This window comes from Cynocephalus volans, chromosome 3 (assembly GCF_027409185.1).
Source record: "Cynocephalus volans isolate mCynVol1 chromosome 3, mCynVol1.pri, whole genome shotgun sequence".
Lineage (NCBI taxonomy): Eukaryota > Metazoa > Chordata > Mammalia > Dermoptera > Cynocephalidae > Cynocephalus > Cynocephalus volans.
Genome location: NC_084462.1, coordinates 10,859,705 through 10,882,480, shown reverse-complemented (window position 1 = coordinate 10,882,480; position 22,776 = coordinate 10,859,705). Strand labels below are relative to the sequence as shown.

The 22,776-nt window shown below is 49.4% G+C and overlaps 1 protein-coding gene across 4 annotated transcripts; it reads right to left on the bottom strand.

Moving 5' to 3' along the window:
- Positions 1–559: 559 nt before the first annotated feature.
- ZNF444 (zinc finger protein 444) lies at positions 560–22,545 on the bottom strand. 4 transcript variants are annotated; one of them, XM_063088641.1, is made up of 5 exons: positions 22,470–22,545; positions 21,400–21,503; positions 15,305–15,646; positions 3,085–3,199; positions 560–1,774 (listed from the first exon to the last, which is right to left on the bottom strand). In XM_063088641.1, the coding sequence occupies exons 3-5, from the start codon at positions 15,614–15,616 to the stop codon at positions 1,194–1,196; spliced, it is 1,008 nt and encodes a 335-aa protein (XP_062944711.1). In that variant the 5' UTR covers positions 15,617–15,646; positions 21,400–21,503; positions 22,470–22,545; the 3' UTR covers positions 560–1,193. The 4 variants fall into 4 exon arrangements, with proteins under 4 accessions (XP_062944711.1, XP_062944709.1, XP_062944712.1 ...); XM_063088639.1 differs by having other exon boundaries at positions 21,440–21,503; XM_063088642.1 differs by having other exon boundaries at positions 560–1,771; positions 21,440–21,503.
- Between the last annotated feature and the right edge of the window lie 231 nt (positions 22,546–22,776).

Genomic DNA, 22,776 nt, shown 5'->3' with positions numbered 1-22,776 from the left:
AAAAGGGGGGGTTGGCCAAAGCCTCCACACTCAGCACTGAGTCACTCCATCTCCCCTCCCCAGATCAATGGCTGCCAGGCTTGTACCCTACCCCCACCGTGAGATGGGAGGATTCCTCTCTCAGCAAAATGAGCCATCCAAGAGATGTACTGACATTGATTTTTCCAATGAAATGGAGTGACCTAGCCAAAGTAATACCCTTAGCAACGGAAGTGGGTTTCATTATTCTTATCTATGGATGCTGACGCTGAGAGTGTGACCTGCCTAAAGTTACACAGCCAGGAAATAGCAAGGTTGAGTTGATTTGCTGCTGGGCCCGGTCCCTTCTATGAGCCTCATTCCTGCTTTTGTAGGATGGAGGTGGGGAGAGCCCGGTCCTGGGCCCACTGAGCATTTCCTGTGCTGCTTTCCAGGGCTGAACTACAGGGCCTCCCTCATGCTGGGAGAGTCTTGGGTGGGAACTAAGAAAGCCCACACCAGAACCCCCTGCACCCAGATGCTCAGCCCCAGGAGAACAGCCAGCACAGGACAGAGCCTCAGACTCCGTGTCTACACACTGGGTCAGCAACTTTATTACTCTAAGATGCTGGTGAATTGTCTTCACTGAGGAGCTTCCCACAAGCAGGTACCTCTGTCCATCTCATGCCTTCTGGTTACAGAGAGGAGAGCAAGATCAAGGAGCCCTGGGTCCAGCTTCTCAGAACATCACCCCCTCCCTTCCACTCTCCCCGCAACCCCCAAATCCGTCCTGGGGAGGGGGCATTCCAGGGACAACATCCAGACCCTTTTCCTTCAGCCTCCTCCCTCAAAGGGGGCCCCGCCTACTGCTCCTTCCCTGAGCTCCTCTTCTCCTGTGCCCCTCAGGGTCCACAGCAGGGAAGGGGTAGGGAGGGATGGAGGACGAAGGAGCATGGGCTGCAGGACAGAGAGAGGAGGCTCCCTTCCCAAGCCGAAGAGATAAGACGAGGGCAGAGGTGAAACCTGAACAGTAAAGTGAGGTCTGGGACAGACGGAGTTGGGAAAGAATAAAGAAGGAAGCACTGGGAAGTTTAGCCAAGGGAGGAGAAAGTCGAGGAGAGAAGGAAGTCAGAGGAAGGGGAGATACAGAGCGGGGAGCAAGTGGTGCTGGGGGAGGGCGGTGCGAGGGGAGGGATGCCGGGTGGGCAGCACCAAGGGCAGCAGGGTGGCAGTGGCTACCCCAAGGGCCAGGGCGGGAAGGGGCCCCCGCCCTCGGGACCAGGCACGGCCGCCCCCTGTGCGCTGGCCGCCGCGCGGCCGTGGATGCGCTGGTGGCGCAGGACGTGCTCGCGGCGCCCGAAGCCCTTGCCGCACTCCCAGCAGGCAAAGGGTCGCGCGCCTGAGTGCGTCTTGCGGTGGCGCACGAGGTGCTCGCGCCAGTAGAAGGTCTTGCCGCACTCGCAGCACGCGTGGGGCTTCTCGCGAGCGGGCAGCGGGCGCAGGGCCGGCCCGGGGGCGCCGGGGTGTGTGCCGCGGTGGCGCCGCAGGTGCTCCTTGCGCCGGAAGGCCTTGCCGCACTCGGGACAGGCGTGCGGCTTCTCGCCCGAGTGACTCTGCCGGTGGCGCAGCAGGTGCGCTGGCTTCAAGGACGTCTTGCCACACTCCGGGCAGGACGTGGCGCCTGGGGCCGCCAGGAAGGTGGGCAGGCTGGGCGCCAGCGGGGCCAGCGGGGGGCTGCCCGGCTCCTGCTTGTAGGGGCGCACGGCCTGGGAGTCCCCTGTCGTCGGCACCTCAGCCCCAGGGGCCGCATCTCCTGCTGGGTGAAGGCACAGAGTTAGCTCGGCCTGAAGGCGGGGCAGGCACAGCGCACAGTCGGAGGTAGGGGCAGGTGGGGGCGCTTTAAGCCACGGAGCGTTGGGGCGTGAAGACGGCTGGGCTGAGGGCTTCTTATTCATCCCATGTCCGCTGTACCTAGCACAGCGCCTGGCACACAGTCAAGACCAATAAACAGTAGCTGGGTGGATGGATGGGTGGGTGTAAGGGGGGATGGGTGGATGGATGAGGAAAAAGAGTGTATTGATAAAAAGATGGGTGGAAGGGTAGATGGATGGATGAATGGCAGGCCAGTGGGTGGATGGACGAGTGGAAGAGGAAAGGAATGAACAAATAGATGTATGAGAGGGTACAGACTGGATGAATAGCAGGTAGACAGATGGAAGGATGAACAGATGAATGAATGGATGGAGGAAATGGGGTGTGGGAGATAGGTGAGCAGGTGAGCAGCAAGTTAGACTGACAGGTGAATGGGAGGTGGGTGGGCGACTGAATAATGTAGGAGGGGATGGGTAGGTGCCTGAGTGGGTATCTGGGCAAACAAATGGGGAGGTGGGTACGTGGGGATGAATAAGTTGAGTGGACAGATGAGTCACATACTTCCTTTCTCCAGGTTTTCAATCTGCTCTGTGGAATGCCAGGGACATAAGCAACCTGGGTTTGTTCTGTTTTTTTCTAATCTGTTTTACACTGTGAGCTCAGATCGACCCTCTCCTATATAAAGACTGCACTTGGTCTCCCAGCATTCGATTCCATGCTGGGTACCAGAATCATCTTTCTGCCTTTGATGGACACCTTTGGTCTTCTGCCTTCTGTGATGTCCCCTTTCTCATCCTGATGTGTCATTTGGATGGAGCTGACTGCTGAGTCCACCCCACCTCCCAGGGTGGGTATGTGTGCTAGGCCTGGCCAGTCAGTGCAGAGCACTGCGCCCCTGGCCACAGCAACTGGGCCGGGAAGAGTATATGACTCCATCAGAGCCAAGGAGACGTGACTCTGGCATGGTCCTGCGACTGCAGGAGGCTGCCCCTTGTCTGAGTATCTAAGTGCACACCAACAACAAACACTCATCACTGAGCATGAGTGATCCTGTGTCACTAAGGTCTGACCCCACTTGCTGTAAACTCCTCGAGGGCAGGGATATGTCTGAGTCATCTTTAGTCCCAGTGTCAGAGTTGTTCACTGAACAAGTGAGTGATAAGCAGGACAATCCCCCATCTCAGCTCAGGCAACAAGGGACCCCTGATCCTGGGAGACCGTGAGAAAAATGTGGGAAAGGGGGTCACTACTTACCTAAAGGAATCATCCCGCTATCACTATCTTCCTTTCCAACACTGACCCCGGAGCCTTCTGCCATATCCCGAGGTGCCCTCATTGCTGATGACCGATCTGGGGAGGTTGCTGGTCCCTGAAATGAGATACCACATTCCGAATTAAGAAACCTGACTGAGAACCTCGATTTCTCTCCCTCTCTCTCCCCACGACCTTCAGGCAGTCATCAGATCCTATCACTTGCTCTGGGGGATGCTGGCTGTCACGCTGTGGTATGCTCAAGCTACCCTATGAAGTGGCCCATGGAGTGAGGAACTAGGGCCACCTGCCAACTACCCTGAAAGGGAGCTGTCTTGGAAGCAGATTCTCCAGCCCCAGGCAAGCCTTCAGATGATGACAGCTCTGGCCAACTTTGTAACTGTGGCCTTATGAGAGACCCTGAGCTAGGACCACCCACCTAAGCCACTCCCAAACTCCTGACCTACAGAAACTTCCGAAATAATAAATGTTTATTGTTTTAAGCCCCTAAATTTGGAGAGATTTGTTGCGCAGCAACAGATAACTAATACATCTGCTTTAAATCATACTTTAGCTTATTACTCCTCTTTGGATAAAGTGCAAACTCATTAACAAAATGCAGAACATGTAAGCTACTTTTAATTCAGAAAAAAAATGAAGTAAGTTCAGAAACAGAACTTTTCCCAACTCACACAGCGGACAGCTACTCAACAGGATGACACCAGCCTAGAAAAAGTTTCAGACTGACTCTGTTTTTGGTTTCTTTACACTACTACCATCAGTCCTCAAGCCCAAGCCCATGCCCATGCCCATGCCCCCAAGGAAAAGAAGATCACAATTCTTCTGGTGCTGATGAATGAGAGTTGACCCATGAGTTGTATACATCAAACCCATTTTCTCACATTTTACTTGTTTCGAATGCTTTTGGACTGTCAGCCAGAGGATTACCCAAGTCATAAAACAGTCTTTGGGGATCTTAGTGATCCCTAAAATTCTATCAGCTGGAGAAAAGATGCAGCAGGAAGCATTCCGAGACTTCCTTTAAAGGACGTTGTGTTTGGATTCTATACATGCCTGCTTTGTCTGGAAGATGGCAGGATGAATAATTTGCATGATCATCTTTCATCTCCAGTAGACTGTAAATTGATTCCTGACCACTCAAGCAACACTAGGGTGTTATGGGGCTGTGGGTGCATTCCTCTGCTTGCCTGTAAGACCCAGCATGCCCAGGCCCCTGCCAAGCCCTCAAACTCCACTTTGGCCAGGCGCCTGCCTTGAACTCTAACTTCAGGCCACAGTAAACAGCTGACAGTGTGCTGAGCCTACCAGGCTTTCTCAAACCTCTGCTCTTTTGCATATGCTGTTCCCCTGCCTGGAACACTTTCTCCCATCCATCCCCTTTACCCTGGTTACCATCTACACATCCTTCAAGACTTAAGCCCCCATCTCAGCTTATGACCCAATGTGATTTAGGAACATCCTCTATCCTGGTACCTATCATGCTGCATTTTTTTAACAGCTTTACTGAGGTATAATTTGCAAACCACACAATTTACCCATTTAAAATGCACAATTCAACTGTTTTTAGTATATTCAAAGTTGTGCAATCAACACATTTTAGAATATTTTCATCACCCCAAAAAGAAATCCCATACCCATAAACACACAATCCCCATTTCCCTACCAACAACTCCCCAGTCCCCCATCCCCAGGGGACCACTAATCTACTTTCTCTATGGATTTGCCAACTCTGGACATTTCATATCAAAGATATTATATAACATATGGTCCTTGTGACTGGCTTCTTTCACGTAATGTTTTTGAGGTTTATCCATGCTGCAGCATTACATTCCTTTTCATGGCTGGATAACATTCCATGTTATGAATATACCACATTGTGTCTATCTGCTCACCAGCTGGGGGACATGTGGGGTGTTTCCACTTTCTGACTGCTGTGAATGATGCTGCCCTGCTCTCAATCACATCCTGTCATGTACGAGTTTCTGTGTGGACGTGTGTTTTCACATCTCGTTGTGAACCACACAGTAGGTCTCTGTTTAACCTTTTCAGGAACTGCCAGGCTATTCTCCACAGCGGCTGCATCATTTCACGTACCACCAGCAGTGTAGGAAGCAGGGCTCCAATTCCCCCGGCACCTATCTTATGATATTCCTCAGTAAAGGCTAAGCAAATGAACAGATGGATGGATTAGAAGAAACAACCCACCTGCCTCTGCTCTGACTGACTGGGAAATGTTCCCTAAAAAAGGAGGTCAGGAGATGGGAGTGCTGAGGTGTGGGGATGCGGGCTTGGCACAAGACTAGGTCCCTGGGTGTCTCCAGCCACAAGCCTGGCTGTGGACCCTGAGCAAGTTACTGCCCCTCTGGGGTCCATTCAGAGAGAGCTTGGATGGCATGTGGTCTCACTCTGGGTCCTAGATCAGAGTGGTGGATGCCTAGAATTTGTCATGGGGAGCTCTCCAGATCATGGCCCTTGATGGGGCTCCTGTGGCCCTTGGTGATGTCTGCCGCAGGTACGGGTGGGGCAGGGGCCGCCCCTGTCCTTGGCTCTCATGTACACCTGAGTGTGGAGCCCAAGAAGCCACCCTGGCCAATGGGTTCTGCTGGCGATTCTCAGGCACACAGAAGCCTGAGAACCACTCACTCCTCTGGAGGAACTGAGAGCATCCTGGGAACTTTCTGGTTTGGGGTCCTGGAGACACAGGATGCTGGGTCATGCAGAGGCCATGCAATGTCCACAGAAAGCTATCCAGGTGGAACAGCTGTGGAGAGGGGAGTGGGGTGCTGGGCTAGGTGGACAGCAAGAGTCAGGAGTGGGGAATTTAGAGTCATAAGTCAGGGGTTCTCATCCTCCTGCTGCCCCTAAACTGGCTGTACAACCTCAGGCAAGCTGCTTGACTTCTCTAAGCCTCAGTTTCTTCACCTATAAAACAGAGATGACCACAGTACCCAGGACCAACCCTGAGGACTGCGTGGAGACTAAAGGAGATGATGCTACTGTGTGGTGGAGGATCAGCCCAGCCCAGACAGAGGCCTGGCCTTTGTCCTCACCTTCTGGGAGGTTACCTCTAAGCCCCTGACTACACTGCCTGATAAGAGAGTCTCTGCTCATGTGGGGGTCTTGTGACACCCAGATAGGCTGTGCCCACAATGTAACACATGGTGGGAGCCTTGGGCCATGTTGTATCAACGAGACCTCTGGAGGGGCTGAAGGCTGAGGTCAGCCATGTCTGCATGGCAAAACCCCAACAAAAACCCAAGGCCCAGGGAGCTTCCCAGGTTGGCAACACTCCCAGCGTGTGGTCACACATCACTGCAAGGAGTTAGTGCTGTACCCAACTCCACAGGCAGAGGACAGCTGGAGGCTCTGTGCTTGGAACTCTCCTGGACCCCACCCCATGCACCTCTCCCCCGGCTGACGGTAATCTGCGTCCTTTTTCTGCAATAAACCATAACCGTGAGTATAATGGTTCTCGGTGAGCTCTGTGAGTCCTTCTGAGATACTTAACCTCAGCGTGTTCCTGGGGACCCTGAACTTGCAGCTCGTGCCAGACGTGAGGGTGGTCTTGGAAAGGCCCTTCCACATACATGCAAATCAACTGGTACCTAGCAGCACTCTTCCATGGCAGCTAATGCCTCACTTTCTTTCTGGCACTTGTTGCTATCTGGAACCACCCCAAAGGTAGGGCCTTGCTTGTTTGTCTGTGACCATATCCCAGCCCTGGCATGGTGCCTGGCACAATGCAAACCCTCAGTCTTTGCTCAATGAAAGGCACACACTGTCCTGGAGCCTGCTCAGCACTGGCTGAATGAATGAGTGATGAAATGAAGGGAGGAGTGAGGTTACATCTGAGGTGAGTCTGGATAAGGATTAAGGCAGGGAATAATAGTTGACCTTTCGAAGAGCCAGGGAATGGGTGCTCCAGGCAGAGGAACACCAAGGCCACGAATCAGGAAGGTGGTGAGCTGGAGGAGCAGCCAGGAGGCTGGAGTGGAGGGTGGAGTGAAGGAAGCCAAAAGGGTTGGCCCGGGCCACATCCTACAGGGCCCTGCTGGCCACGGTGAGGAGGTGGGACGTGTTTGTCTATGTTCAAGGTCTTTCTTGTCCTGACTCCTGCTGATCTCTCAGCTTCTTCACCTCCACGAGTCCTGCCCTGCCATCCTGAGCAATGGATGCCCTCACCACATCCAGCTCTCCAGATGCACAATGGCTCTCCTCTTACCTCCACACCCTTGCACATTCTAATCTCTGTCTACAACTGCCCTTCCTACCACTTTGTCTTTTTTGGGTGATTCCTTTCTGCCCTCTTGAGATGGAGGCCCCTTCTTCCAGGAAGTCCTCCCTGATTGCCCTTTGGGTTAAGTGTGTCCTGCTTTCACCACCGTCTTGGGCTTTCCTCAAACATGGCATCCTGGACTGTAAGGGCATCTGGGCCTGTATTCCTCTCCCAGCTATGAGCTCCTCAAGCACCAGAACCAGGTTCCCCCCTGTATTCCTTTCTAGTGTTCATCCCAGCTGTAAAATGCCTAGTTATTGACTGGATATCTCTCTCCAGTTGTAAACTTCAGAAAGGCAGGGATTTTGTTGTGTTCACTGATGAATCCTGGCCAACTGCACAGCACCTGGCCCACAACGTGTGCTCCATAAATGTCTGACACTATGAATAAAGTAGTATAGACAATATTCTCTTCTCCCACTGAACAGCTCTGGCACCGAGGGACTGGTGATCAGGGGGTGATGCCCCCCCCTCCTCTGTGACTTCAGGCTTGGTTCTAGTTTCTTCAGGCCACTAAGTGCCAACATGCACTTACTGAGCACCTACTGCCTACGGAGAACTTCCTTGGCTCAAGCCTGGAGCTACGGACTCAGCTGCTCCATCCCAGGCAGCAGGATCATCCCTGAGTCTTCCTTCTCTTCAGTGCCACCAACCAGTTCCATCGATAAGCAGGCCCTGCCAGCTCTTTGGCTAGAATGGAGCCAGAGCCCAAGTCTACCCTCCTCTCAGCATCCTCCCCCCCACCCCCGGGATCATCAGAGCTGGAACCGCCTCTGTTCTATTCACAGCCACAGACCCCGTAAACATCTGCTGGATGAATTCTGCTGATCCTAGAGGTCTGTGCCTTAAGACTGAGAAATGCTCATTACAGCTGGGGTCTTAGGAAGCAGCTATAAACTGGTGGTGGTGGTAGGGAGTTATAGACAGGTACTGACCAAGATTCTTTGCTTGACCAAATTTTAAGTCAGGCTCCTGAACCCTCTTCTAGGCCCAATCTTCCTTGAAAAACCAAGTTTTAGCAATCCCCGCTAAGTCAGTTTAACAAGGACCCCCGCCCCTTGATATCTGAGATCAGGTTCCTCATTCTCTGCCATCCCCCAGGTGATATCTGATCTCCCTGGCCTACTTCAGCAAGAATCCCATTAGATTGCTTTAGCCAGAAGCCTCCTTACCCCTGAAGTTTCCTCTTAGTAACTTTCCTTCCACTGACCTCCACCTTGCTCCCTGGCTTTCGATTCCCACTTGCTCATGCTATTTTTGGAGTTGAGCCCCGTCTCTCCCCCCTGCTGAAAAATCCCACTGCAGTGGTCCCTAGGTCTGTGAAGATGGTCCGGAATAAAGTCTTCCTTACCATGCTTTAAGTATCACTGAATTTTTTTTTTCTTTAACAGCACCCAGCTGACCTCTCAGTCTTGTTTTTTGATGAGCCAGCCTGCCTTTGCAACCTTTGTGCCTCTGATTGAACCCATTTTGCAAAGCTGGGAACATGCTGCCTAATGGAGCCCTCCTTACAACCAATCCTGGAGGGCATGGGAATCACTATTCCAAAATTGCAGCTGAGAAGACACAACAATCACAATAATTCCTTGAACTTGTGAAGAGAACAGATATGATGTTAAGGAAGGTGGGAAAGGGAGAGGGAAGAACTGGTAAAGGGCCATGAAAATGAACTACATTGTATAATGATAGATAAAAAATTTTTTTTTAATTAAAAAAATTGCAGCTGAGGAAGCCAAGGCTCTGAGATTCCCAGGCACTTGTCCAAGGTCACCCAGCTTGGAAGTGGTAGAGGCAAGACTCAGATCCAGGTTTTGTTGGCTCCAAAGTCTTTGTACTGTAATTGAGAGATTTCCTAATGATGAAACATCCCTGTGCATCTGGGTTAAACCCTGGTATGGGTTAACACAATGCATCTGCCTATCAGTCCATTGCTGGATTCAAATAACTAATATTCTATTTAGGATTCTTGCATCTATTTCTCCTGTGCGACTGGTCTAAAACTTTCTTTTCTTGTCCTGCCTTTGTCTGGTTTTATGTTGTTTGGGGGGTGGGGCTGGGGTGGTGTGAGCCTTGAGAAGTGAACTGGGTGGCTTCCCACTTTCTCTGTGTCCTGGAACAGTTTGTGAAAGATGAGAATGATCAGTTCCTTGGCAGTCTGGCAGAACTTACACATAAAACTGCTGGGGCCTAGGGCCTTTTGTGGGGGAAGGTCTTTGGTCACTGTTTTGATTTCCGCCCCCTCTAGTTTCTGGCCTCTTCAGGTCTGCTGATACTTCATGAGCATATTTTGGTGATTTATATTTTCCTAGAAAACTGTCCATGTCATCTAAGTTTTCGAATGTATGAGGGGTCTTCAAAAAGTTCATGGAAGAGGGCTGGCCCGTGGCTCACTCAGGAGAGTGCGGTGCTGATAACACCAAGGCCATGGGTTTGGATCCCATATACGGATGGCCGGTTAGCTCACTTGGGAGAGCGTGGTGCTGACAACACCAAGTCAAGGGTTAAGATCCCCTTTCCGGTCATCTTTAAAAAAAAAAAAAAAAAAAGGGTCATGTAAGGATTCATGTTATCTTTTAATTCATTTTTTCCACAAACTGTCTGAAGTACTCTCATATTGTGTAAGTTGTACATGGTAGAGATCTCAAATCTACTAGGTCTTCACGGCAATGCTTGTTTTCACCATTGATGTTTATTTGTGTTGTTTCATTTCATTCCCAATCAACTTGCTGAAGGTTTGTACTATTCTTATTTTTATTTTTTATTTAAAAAAATTTTTTAAGAAGATGACCGGTAAGGGGATCTTAACCCTTGGCTAGGTGTTGTCAGCACCACGCTCTCCCAAGTGAGCTAACCGGCCATCCCTATATAGGATCCGAACCCATGGCCTTGGTGTTATCAGCACCACACTCTACCGAGTGAGCCATGGGCCAGCCCTCTTCTTATTTCCAAAAAATGAGTTTTGGGCTTTATTGATCAATGTGCCATCTGCTTTTTCAGTGATTCCTGCTTTTACATTGAACAGTTAACCTGTGCTGCTTTCCTGTGCTCCTGGCTGCCTCTGGAACCCCAGGATTTCCTCTTCAATTCTGACCTGAGATACTGACTCTCTGACGGCATTTCCTGCTGTGCTAACCAGGCGCTGGCTGGGGCTGCCTCTCCCCACCTCCTGTTCCCTGGCCCACCCATCGGCTTTTCTTTGGGTTTCCTGGGTTGGTTCAGCCCTTATCTGTCTCAATTATCCCCTTTGGCTGTTGTGTGCCTGAGACTGGATGCTGGGTGACAATATCCAAGTCATTTGATCTTTCTGGGCAGACTTTATTCCCTCTTAACAGAACTGAGGAAGTAGATCATGCCCTGGCCTTCCTGTGTCAAACCCTGAATTTCAAGGTAGGACAAGAAGCAGCCTCAGGTGGGTTATTCATTCCCTCCATCACAAGCATTTTCTTTAGCACTTACTATGGGCCAGGAACTGAGTCTACATTCTAGTTAGGACTAGACATACCATAAAAAAGTAATAAATAAATTCAGAAAGGCTGACTTAGCCAGTAAGTGATTACTCTAAGTCCTCTAGAACCTGAGGAGCTGAGGAGTCCTTAGAACGATAAAACCCATGATTCCCAAACTTTCAGATTCTCCAAACCAATAGAACCCCCCTACACTCCCCCAAATGGAAGGGATTTTTTATTTTGTTAGGTATATACATTAAAAGCAATAATAACTATCATCTACTTTCACCATCATTTCCTAAAAGAACATTTTAATGCCAAAGAAGCAGACGGGATGAGCTCAGAGTCATAAAAGTAGCCGAAACCCATCTACACACACCTTCATGCAGGGACCTGTTCTGAGAACATTCCATACATTAATACATTCACCTTCACCATGAGGTAGGTACTGTGATTACTGACCCTGATGTAAGATGAAGAAGTTGAGGCAGAGAGAAGTAAGTAACTTTCCTGAGGCAAAGTGGCTGGGAGGTGACTGAGGCAGAACAGCTCCCAGGTCTGTGGGCTCCCTCACTGTCTACAGGAGAAGGACTGGTTCTCTCTCACCAGTGGTCCCCAACCCCCCATGGCACACACAAATCATGAGGCACTTCTTAAAAATGCAAAAGTCTAATACCTGACAAAGGACTTATATCCAGAAAATATGAACATGCTCAAAAGTCAACAACAGCAAAAAAACAACCCAACTGGAAAATGGACAGAAGACTTTGCTGTGGACTGAATGTTGGTGTCCCCCTCAAATTCTTATGCTGAAATCCTCATCCCTAAGGTGATGGTATTAGGAGGGGGGGCCTTTGGGAGGTGATTTATTCATGAGGGTGGAGCTCTCATGAATGGGATTAGTGCCCTTTTAAGTGATGCCCCAGAGAGCTCTCTCCCCGCCTGCACCATGCGAGGACACAGCTAGAAGGCACTACCTATGAACCAGGAAGTGGTTCCTCACCAGACAATGAACCTGCTGGCACCCTGACCTCGGACTTCCAGCCTCCAGAACTGTGAGAAATAAATGTCTGTTGTTTATAAGCCACTCAGTCTACGGTACTTTGCTGTAGCAGCTGGGGTGGACTAAGACCATGAAACCCAGCAATCACATTCCTGGATATTTTCCCTCAATAAGTGAAAACTTGTGTTCACACAGAAGCCTATACACAGAGATATAAAGTAGCTCCATTAAAAAAATTGTAAAAATTGGAAACAATCCAAAAGTCCCTCATTGAGGGCCTGAAGACACAAACTGCAGCACATCCATACCACACGGATATTACTCAGCAATAAAAAGAAATGCACTATGGATACGCGCTACACCGTGGATGAAGCTCAAAGAAGCCAGTCTCAAGGCTACATACCATACGATTCCTCTTATATGACATTCCCCAAGAGACAAAACTATAGTGGTGGAGCCCTGCTCTGCATTTGCAGGGGTTGGGGCAGGGGTGGGTCATGACAGAGGGGTGGCACAACAGATTTCTTTGGGGTGATGGAACAGTTCTGCACCCTTATCAGGGTGGTCAGTACGAGAATCTATCATGTGTTATAAATGCAAAGAACTGAGCACAGCCGGTTAGAGCACCACTTTGTAACACCAGAGTCAAGGGTTTGGATCCCCTTTCCAGCCAGCCACCAACAAACAAACAAAAAACTGCAAAGAACTGTACATTAAAAAAAGGTTTAGAAACTGCTGCAGCCATTGCCCCGCCCACCTCACTCAACATTTAAGCATCTGAGAGTAGGATCCTGGCAACAAGTATTTTTTAGAAGCTTCCAAGTGATCCTGGAACCACTGCCTTCTACCAGCACGTGCATCTCTACCCAGTTCTCATCTTCCTCATCCTGCAGTGTGTCAGTGAAAACTCTGTAGGGGATAGGTGCGGAACCTCGGACCAGAGGCTGAAGAACCCCAGTCTAGAGCTGTGCTTCCCAAATTTCAGCTCTCCACCCACCACTGTCACAACTTCAGTTGCAATGGCTACCACTCAGGCTATCATTACTCCTCTTTACTTTTACCTAAAATTGCATTCACTTAAAATAATTTGATACGTTGCCGGAGATGGAAAGACAGTATCACATGCTGCAGAGAGATGTCATGAAAAATTCAGTCACACAATACAACGTTATTCCAGTCTCAGTGGAGAATGATACAGAAAGTTCTGAGCCTGAGATCTGCTCTTGTTAAAAAGAAAGAACAGCAAACAGGCGTTAAAGACATCTCAGCCCTATGGTGAGATGTTTTCCTTGAAGCAAGCAGGGGATTAATGGAAACTGGAGAGGGAATAACCCCAAGGCTGTTGGATTCCATGTCATTCTCTTCCACCTCCCATTCACCTTGTGTTCACTTCAACTCTGTGGTAGACAGAATAACGGTCCCAAAGGTGTCCATGTCCTAATCCCCAAATCTGTGAATATGCTGCCTTACAGGGCAAAAGGGACTCTGCAGATATGACTGAATTAAAGACCCTGGAGTGGGGAAATTATCCTGGATTATCTGGACGGGCCCAATGAAATCACAAGCATCTTTATAAGTGACAGAGGGACATAAGAGTGTCAAGGTCAGAGGAACAGATGGGAAGATGGAAGGAGAGGTCAGAGTGAAGCAATCTGAAGATGGGGGAAGAAGCTATGAGCCAAGGGATGTGGGCTGCCTTTAGAAGCCGGAAAAGGCACCAAAAGGGATTCTCCCCTGGAACCTCCAGAGAAGGAATGTTGCTCAGCTGATTCCTTGATTTTTGAGACCCAGTTTGGATCTCTGACCTCAGAATTGTTAAGAAAATAGATTTGAGGCATTCATAAGCCATGGAGTTTATGGTGATTTGTTACAGCAGCAATGGGATACTCACATAACTTACTTTGGGAAACAATGATCCAGAGTGGGTGAGGAAAAAAGAAGAGGGAAGGCCTGAGAGGAGCCAGAAGAGTTATCATGGAGGTGCCTATGAGGTGGGAGGAAATGAGGGGCAAGCCAAGGCCCAGAAAGTAAGAGAGGAGACAGATGAGATGCTGGATTAGGAACTGCGAGGTCACTGGCAGCCTCCACCAGAACCGATCCCTTGGAAAGAAGGGAAGGATGCCCAGCTGTCATGGACTGAAAGATTTTTGCGCACTTTGCCTCACAGAGATGCTGCCTTTTCTGCTGTTATATCCCTGGCATCCAGAAGGCACTCAAAAAGCACTTACAATGAACATTTGCCCATCCTGTCTGACTTTTCACCCCCAATCTGTTGCCTCGGACCTCCCCACTTACATCCCCCTCACTCACTAGCCTCTCTGCTCTTTGAATACACCTCAGGACCTTTGCACTGGCTGCTCTCTCAGCCAGGACAACTCTTCTCCTGGGTCCCTGCATGGCTGGCTGCTGCTCATCACTCAGGCCCAGTATGGCAGCCACTGGCCATGTGATGGGTGCCACAGGCTTCTGTCCTGACAGCTCAGGTCTGCCACTACAGCTCCAATGTTGCCACAGGCAATGTAAATGAATGGGTGTGGCTGTGTGCCAACAAAACTTCACAAACACAGATTGTGGGCTGTAAGTCTGCAGATCCCTGCTGTGTAGTAAAAATTTAAATTTGCCCAAAGAAAATAATTACAAAGAAAAAGAAAAAAAAAAACTTGCCTGAAGAGAGGTCTGGCCTCTGCACTAGTCCTCTGGGAAGTCATCTCTGAGCCCTTGGAATGTCGCACCTGAGAGAACGGTATGTCTGCCAGTGGTCCTCAGGCCAGTCAGAGAGCAATGATAGATTTAGGGTGGGGGTTTGGGCCACGTAGTATCAGTTGACCTCCAGGGGGGCTGGAGCTGACATCAGCCACACAGAATGTAAACTATGTCTGCATGGTTGACCCTCAGTTAAAACCATGGGCACCAAGGCCTGGAGCTTCCCTGGTTGACAACACTCCCTGCGTGTTCTCACATATCACTTCTGGGAGGAATTAGCGCTGTTCGTGCCCCCACAGGGAAAGGACAGCTGGAGGCTCCCTGCTTGCAACATTCCTGGACCCTGCCTGAAGCGCCTCTTCCCTTGGCTAATGATAATCTGTGTTCTTTCACTGTAATAAACTGAAACTGCGAGTATAGGGGCTTTGGAGAATTCTGTGCATCCTTCTAGAGAACTATCAAATATGAGGGTGGTCTTAGCACCTCCTATCTGCAACTGGTGCTGGAATCAAGGGCAGTCTCAACGTGGACTCTGTTCCCACTGAACTGCACCACGGGCCTCACATGTGCATCTAGGCTAAAGCTAAAGCATCCCCACTGGACAAACGCACACCCCTTGTTTTCAGGGTTCTGTGGCATATTTTTGTGCACTTGTCTACATGTGGTGTATCACTGTGTCACAACACAACATGCTGAGGACCAATGCTGAGGACACCACGGAGGTGGTGGCGAGTGACCCCCTCCTATTCCTGCCTGCCTGCCCGCTGGACTTACCCAGAGCTCCTCCAGCAGGGCCACAGCTTCCTCACCACTCTGGGGCCGGCGGCTGCACACCCAGGCCTGAGTGTCAGCAGGGAGGGCACTCAGGAATTGCTCCAGCACCAGCAGCTCCAGCATCTGCTCCTTGGTGTGCACCTCAGGCCGCAGCCAGTCTCGGCACAGGGCACGGAGCAGGCCCAGCGCCTCACGGGGACCCGGTGCATCACCCAGGTGGAAGTGGCGGAACCGGTGCCATGGTGAGTCCAAGATCAGGCCCTCGGCAGCCTGGCCCTCCTGCTTCACAGGCTGGGGCACCGTGACCTCCATGGGGCCTTCTGGGGCAGGGGTCAGCAACACCTGTGGAGAGGGAAGCTCAGTGAGGTGAAAGCCCAGCCTGCCACCCCTGCTGCGGGGCAAGGGGAGCCCAAGGGTCCCCAGCTCCCCTTCTTAGCCGTGTGACCTGGAGTGAGTGCCAATGCCTCTGTGCCTCAGTTTTCTCCCCTGTAAGGTGAAGTGCTTGCTTGCTTCATATGGCCGAGGGTAGGGTGGGCTCCCCAAGAGGTGCTGTAGTCTTTTCCCCCTGCCTGGGACTGAAAGGATCCAAATCCTGGCTTGTAGGGGTGACCCTGGGCACCTCTGTACCTCAGTCTCCTTGAAGCTTCTCCCACAGCTTCATTGTGAGGATTACACAAGAAAATACATAAACAGCTTACAAAAGCGCCTGGCAAGTAGCAAGTACTCAAAAAATGTGAATTACCGTCAGCATCGTTGTTTTTATAATTGTTCTGTCCTGACTGCAAACGGAACTCTATGTCCCCTGTGGCAGACACTTTAGGATGCCTACCCAAAGGCCACCCTCCAAACCCTTCCTAACTGCTATGGACTGCACTGCATCCCCCCAAAATTCATGTGTCGAAACTCTAACTCCAATGTGACCATATTTGGAGATGGGGCTTTTAGGAGGTAATTAAGGTTAAATGAGATCATAAGGATAGGGGCCTAATTGAATAGGACCGTGGCCTTATAATAAGGGGAAGAGACACCAGTGATTTCTCACTCTACCACACGAGAACACAGTGAGAAGGAAACTGTCTGCAACCTGGAAGAGGCCTTCACCAGGAACTGGTCATGCTGGCACACTGTACTCAGACTTCCAGCTTCCAGAACTGTGAGAAAAACATTTCTGTTGATTAAGCCACCCAGTCTGTGGTATATTGTTATGGCAGTTTGTCTTAGTCCATTTGGGCTGCTATAACAAAGTACCATAGACTGGGTGGCTTGCAAACAGTAGACATTCATTTCTCACAGTTCTGGAAGCTGAAGCCCGAAATCAGGGTGTTAGCATGAAGTTCTTGTGAGGACCCTCTTCCAGTTACAGATGGCCACCTTCTGCGTCCTCACATGGCAGACAGCAGAGAGAGGAAGGGAGCTCTCTGATGTCTCTTCTTATAAGAGTACACTAATCCCATGCACGAGAGCTCCACCCTCATGACCTCATCACCTTCCAAAGGCCCCACCTCCTAATACTATCACATTGGGGACCAGAGTTTCAGCATATGAACTGAGGGTGGTGGGAGGTGGGGGGGATATAAACATTCGGTCCATAACAGAGCCCAAGCAGACTAATGCGCGGGCACTTCAAAAAGCTCAAGGAAAATGGAAATGAAAGATAATATGAATCTTTCCATGAACTTTTTGAATTGCCCTCATACACTAACAGATCCCCAGTCATGTCTGGCATTGTCAAATGCGGCTGACCGCCAAGAGTTCCCCAATATCCACAAGCCCCTTTTTCCCTTCTGTAAAACTCCCCACCCCCAAAAGCTGTTTGTCTTCAACTTCCTCTTTCCCCTTCCTGAAGGCGGAACTCAGATGTGGCTGCGGCTTCAGCTGGGAAGATGATGGCAACAGCCTAGAGCAGTGGTTCTTAACTGGGGGTGATGTTACCCCCCCGGCGGACATTTTTAATTGTGGGGACAGGGGGTCGGTGGAGAGCAGTGCTGTTGGCATCTAGTAGGTGGAGGCCAGGGATGCTGCTTAATATCCTACAATGCACAGGACAGCCCCCCACAACAAAAAATGACCCACCCTCATATATCAGTAGTGCCAAGGTTGAAACCCTGGCCTAGGACAGTGGTCCTTGGGTGGTCTGGAGACCCTCAGGGATCCCTGAGATCCTTCCAGGGGGTACTGCAAGGTCAGAATCATTTTTCTGATAACACTAAGATGTTATTTGCTTCTTTACTCTCATTCTCTTGTGAGCATACAATGGGGTTTTCTAGAGGCTACAGTGCCATAGGTTGATGGCAGAAGCAAATAGGAGAAACCCAGCTGTCTTCAAAGTCAGACATTAAAGAGATTTACAAAAAAATAATGTTTTTTGCTGTTTCCAAACTTTTTGTTTTGAAAAACATGGCTATTTTGCATTTAAAAAATATGATTTCTATTAACACATGAAGAGTTTATTATTGCTATTTTTATTTTTTAATTTTTTAAAAAGATGACTGGTAAAGGAATCTTAACCCTTGACTTGGTGTTGTCAGCACCATGCTCACCCAGTGAGCTAACAGGCCGGCCCTATATAGAGATCTGAACCCGTGGCCTTGGTGTTATCAGCACCACACTCTCCCAAGTGGGCCACAGGTCGGCCCTTATTATTGCTATTTTTAAATGTATTAATAAGTACTTTGTAATTTTCTCAGTCTCAGTTTCTAATATGATACATATCATTAGATAAGATTCCTGTAAATAAAAGTGCTTTGGGGTTTTCAATAATTTTTAGGGGTTTTCAATAATTCTTAAGGGTATAAAGGGGTCTTGAGTTCCAAATGTTTGAGAACCACTAGCCTACAGCTGGAGTCAGCAAACAACAGCAAGCCTGTGGGCTAAATCTAGCCTGTAGCCTGTTTTTTTTTTTTAATTAAATAAAACTTTATCAGCACACGGCCACACCCATTCGCTTATGCATCCTCTGTGGCTGCTTTGGAGATACCACAGCAGAGCTGAGTAGCTGCGACAGAGACTGGGTAGCCTACAAAGCTGTCCACAGGCCAAACATATTTACTATCTGACTGTTTACAGAAAAAGAGTGCTGTCCCCTGACCTCAAGGATAGTAGAAGACAAGACAGTAGGGACTCTGATGACCTTGTGCGGCTCAGGCACTGACCCATCCCAGAACAGCTAAAAACTGTTATATGAGAAAAGAATAAGTTTCTACCTTATTTGAGGCACTGTTAATTTGGGTTCTCCTTGTTAAGCAATTTAGCCTGTATTGTATGACTACAGGAAAGTTCCTTGACCACAAGGGTGGGGATAAAGGGGTGGACACATAATCTGGTTCTGGCCACTGAGATCTAAGAGGAGTCTGTGTTTGGATGATTTTCCTCTTGATACAAAGGAGGCTAACTCTGTGTGGAGCTCTTCTCTGTTGGGTGAAGACAAACTGCTTGTCTTCAAGCTCCACAGCCATGTTGTGACCACAGCATGATCAGAAGAAAGCCAAGAAAATCTTAGAGATTTACTTGGACTCTGCCTGTGATGTCCAACTAAACTCATGCTTGAGCCTACTTCTAGCTTCTTGTTACATCAAAGCAAAGAAACCCTATAGGTTGGGCCCTCTATTACTTGCAGCCCAGAGCACTCAGCTTGACACACTCCACACCTCATATACTTGATCACCTTTAACTTCACAGTAACCCCATGGAGTCGTAATAATCATAAAGGTAAGAGTTAATATACTGTGTTCTTGCTCTGTGCTGGGCACTGAGCTAACACTTTGCAAACATCTCTTCGATTCTTCACAGTGGCCCTTTTTCAGGTAGGTTCTGCTGCCAACCCCATTTTGCAGCAGAGAAAAGGAGGTCAGCAGAGAAAATCTTTAGATCAAGGACATAGGCTGTGCAACAGAATAAATGTTTGTGTCCCTCCAAAATTCATGTTGAAATGCTAATCCCCAAGGTGATAGTATTAGGAGATGGGGCCTTTGATTAGGTCATGAGGGTAGATCCTTCATGAATGGGATTAGTACCCTTATAAAAGGGACCTCTGAGAGCTAGCTCACTGTCTTTCTACCATGTGAGGACACAATGAGAAGTTGGCTGTCTGCAACCCCGAAAGGACCCTCATCAGCACCCGACCATGCTGACATTCTGTTCTTGTACTTCCAGCCTCCAGAATTTTGAGAAATTTCTGTTGTTTATAAGACACCCAGTCTATGATACTTTGTTATAGTGGCCCAAATGGACTAGGATAGGCTATGAGAAGCAGAGCTAAAATGGTCTCCTAGACAGCCCAATTCCAAAGCTCAGGTTCTTGACCTCTACGTCATTAACCACAAATGTCATCTCATAGCCTCGGATGGCAGCTACAAGCCCCCTTAGCATCTCTCTGCTCCTGTTCCTGCCGCCCTAGAGTCAAATTACTTCACAGCAATCACAAAGATTTTTGTTTTCCTCAATGTAAATCACATTATGCCACTTCCCTGCTCAAAACCCTGCAACTGCTTCCTGTGATGCTCAAAATAAAATGTAAACTCCTTATTATGGTCGAAGACTGTGCACAGTCTGGCACCTGCTGACTTTTCTCATCTCTTACCAATCTCTCCACTGGCTCCCTTTTATCCTCTCAGACTGAAAGCTAGTTCTGACCTCAGGGCCTTTGTACCTGCTGTTCCCTCCACCTGGATAGCTCTTTCTTCCCAATCTTTGTTCAAATGGCTCCTTATCATTAAGACCTCTCAATGCAATTATCTCCCCCTTACCCCCGAAAGCCTCCCCAGCTCATCCATTCTGATGTTGCTCCCACATGCCCTCCCCGCATCCTGTTTCTCTATCATGTCACCCTTATTAATTTTATTTTAGCATGTAACAAGATCTGGCATTACCATATTTGTGTGCCATCTTCTCCCACTAGAATTTAAGCTCCACAAGGGCAAGAGACCACGTATTCCAAGCCCAACACTCTGGTTGGCATGGTCTGCAGCATAACCTCTCACCCATCCATCAATTCAAGGAATGGTTAATGTGGGAGCAGACAGGAAAGGCTGCCCAGGACACTTGGGCTACAGCCTAGTCTAAAAAGCTGCACAGAAGCCCTGCTCTGCTGTGAGAAAGATCCCTCCGGCACTGGAGAGGAATTTGAGCCAGAGGGAGTGAGGCCATGAGCATCAGGCTGACCAGGATTGCAGTCTCAGTGGGGATTCACAGGGAACCACATCCTGTGCTGTGCAGAAAGTGAGCTCCTTGGGGGGCAGGGGCCAGGTCAGATTCTTCTCTTAGGTCCTGAAGTCACCCAGGCGAGGGCTTGCCCCCAAGAAAGCACACAGTGATAAATAAGGTCACTCCACTGTATATATCAACCCTATCATCCATTGAGTGCCCTGTGCTACCTGCATTAAAGTAGCTGTAACCTTGTTGTCTATCTGTCTGTGTCTGTATAGCATAATCCAGCTCAGAGCCAGGCAACCTGGATTTCTCAAGAGACAGCCAGTGAGTGGCATCAGTCTTACAATGCCCCACCCAACTCTCCTAACAGCCCTGTGAGTCAAAGAGATAGGTCCCACTGTTCAGAGGATCAAACTCAGAACCATCTGACTCAAGAGTCCCCACTGATTCTACCCAATACCACGGTGCCAGCACCCAAGCATGCTGGATTAATATTATGGTTGAGTCGGGCTCCAGAGGTTGGCTGCCTGACTTTTAGCTCTGCCACTCATTAGCAGTGTGATCTTGGACATATGACTTGCCCTCTCTGAGCTTAATTTCTCCACCTGTAATAAAAGACTAATATCTCCTTCCCCTCAAGAGGTCATTGGGAGAATGAAGTAGAAGTGCACTGCAGAGTAAGTGCTTAATGAAGACCAGTTTTTCTACTGCAGAGTTTCCCAACTTAAGTATTAATGATATTCAGGACTGGACAATTCTCTCGTGGGGGGCCATCCTGTGCAATGTAAAATGCTGACCAGCATCCCTGGCCTCTTCCCACTAGATGCCAATAGCACTTCCCCAGTTGTGACAACCAAAAACGTTTTCAGACATTGCCACATGTCCCTTGGGGGACAAAACCTCCCCTGGTTGAGAGCCACTAGCACAGTGGACAAATATTTACTCACAGCACAGGGCTCTGGAGCAAATTCTGGCACTGCCACCTACCAGCTATGTGTCCTTGGATAAGGTACAACTGCACCTTTTATACACAGTATCTCCGTTTCCTTGGCTGTAAGAGGAAGAGAAAAAAATAATACTAACTCAAGAGTCACAGTGAGAATTAGGTGCTATAAGGGGAAAAAATGCTGAGAACAGCACGGCCAGAGTTAGCATTTCCTATTACGTTTACTTTGTCTCAGGTCCCTTGTGAGGTGCTAACCGACACCGTTATGAAACAAGCACACCGATTAATATATAAGTATAAATTGGGATAGGTGTTAAAATAGGATAAAAGAGAGGGATTTCATTCTTTTTGTGGTGGGGTTTGTGTGTGCAACTTAAGATGATAATAATAGTCAACAGTCTTTAAGCAGTTTACGTATATTAACGAATTTAATCCCTTGCAACAAGCTAATGAGGTGGGTGCTCTTAACAGAGCAAGGAATAAACAAAACAGGGTAATGATTCTTATCCCAGGAATCTCACAACTCTATAAAGCGCAACTGCACTTGTAAAAACAGCGCACATGAGCCACCTGCACCTATCTATGTTACCACGATAATAACCTTCCCCTGAAATTCCTTCCCTCAAATCTTTCATAATAGTTCTGGTCCCTGCGTCCCCAGACTCCCCTGTAGGGTCCTGCTTCTCACCCAGCTTTCATCTCACGCCCCAACCCCTGCTGAGATCCCCTTCCTCTTCCTCCAACTCCCCCATCCCTTTCCCCCTCTCACTTCCTATGCCCCCCATCCCCTCCCTCAGTTTCTCACTCTCTCGCGTTCTCTATATGGAGAATCCACGACCCCCTCCCTTCCCCTCGCGCCCCTCCCCCTCCCGTTCTCTCTCCCCTCCCCCTCCCCCAGCCCCTTTCTCATCCCCCTTCCCCCAAGTCTCTCATCCCTCTCTCCACCGGTCCCCTGCTCCCCTCTCCCCATAGCTCGTCCCTTGCTCATCCAACAGCCCCCACTCCAATCCCTCCCTCCTTCCCCCCTCGCTCACCTCACTGTCCCAGGCGAGGCCCCCCAAGCCCCCTTACCTTCCCGCACATGCGCACAAAGATCATCGGGACTCCATGCCCCGTCAGGCTTTGCGCCAAACTCTCCCGTACCCCCTCCCCCCAGCCCTAACACTCGCAGTAGCCGGTCACGCCCAACAACTCCCCCTCCTCCGCCGGCATCGCCCGGGACTACATTTCCCAAAAAGCACTGCGGCAAAGGTGGCTTCCCATTGGCCCTCGCGGTGGCGACTAGCGCACACCACCCGTTCCCTCATGGGAGGGAGTCTCCGCCAGCTTCAGAACTACATTTCCCAAGGGGCACCAAAGCACAGCTTACAGCCTATTG

Bases quoted from the DNA above. Each gene is read 5' to 3' on its own strand.
- ZNF444 (XM_063088641.1), bottom strand. From the start codon at position 15,616: ATGGAGGTCACGGTGCCCCAGCCTGTGAAGCAGGAGGGCCAGGCTGCC. The intron at 3,200-15,304 runs GTAAGTCCAGCG...ATCTCATTTCAG, and splicing joins CCCTGCTGGAGGAGCTCTGG to GGACCAGCAACCTCCCCAGA. The intron at 1,775-3,084 runs GTAAGTAGTGAC...GCCTTCACCCAG, and splicing joins TAGCGGGATGATTCCTTTAG to CAGGAGATGCGGCCCCTGGG.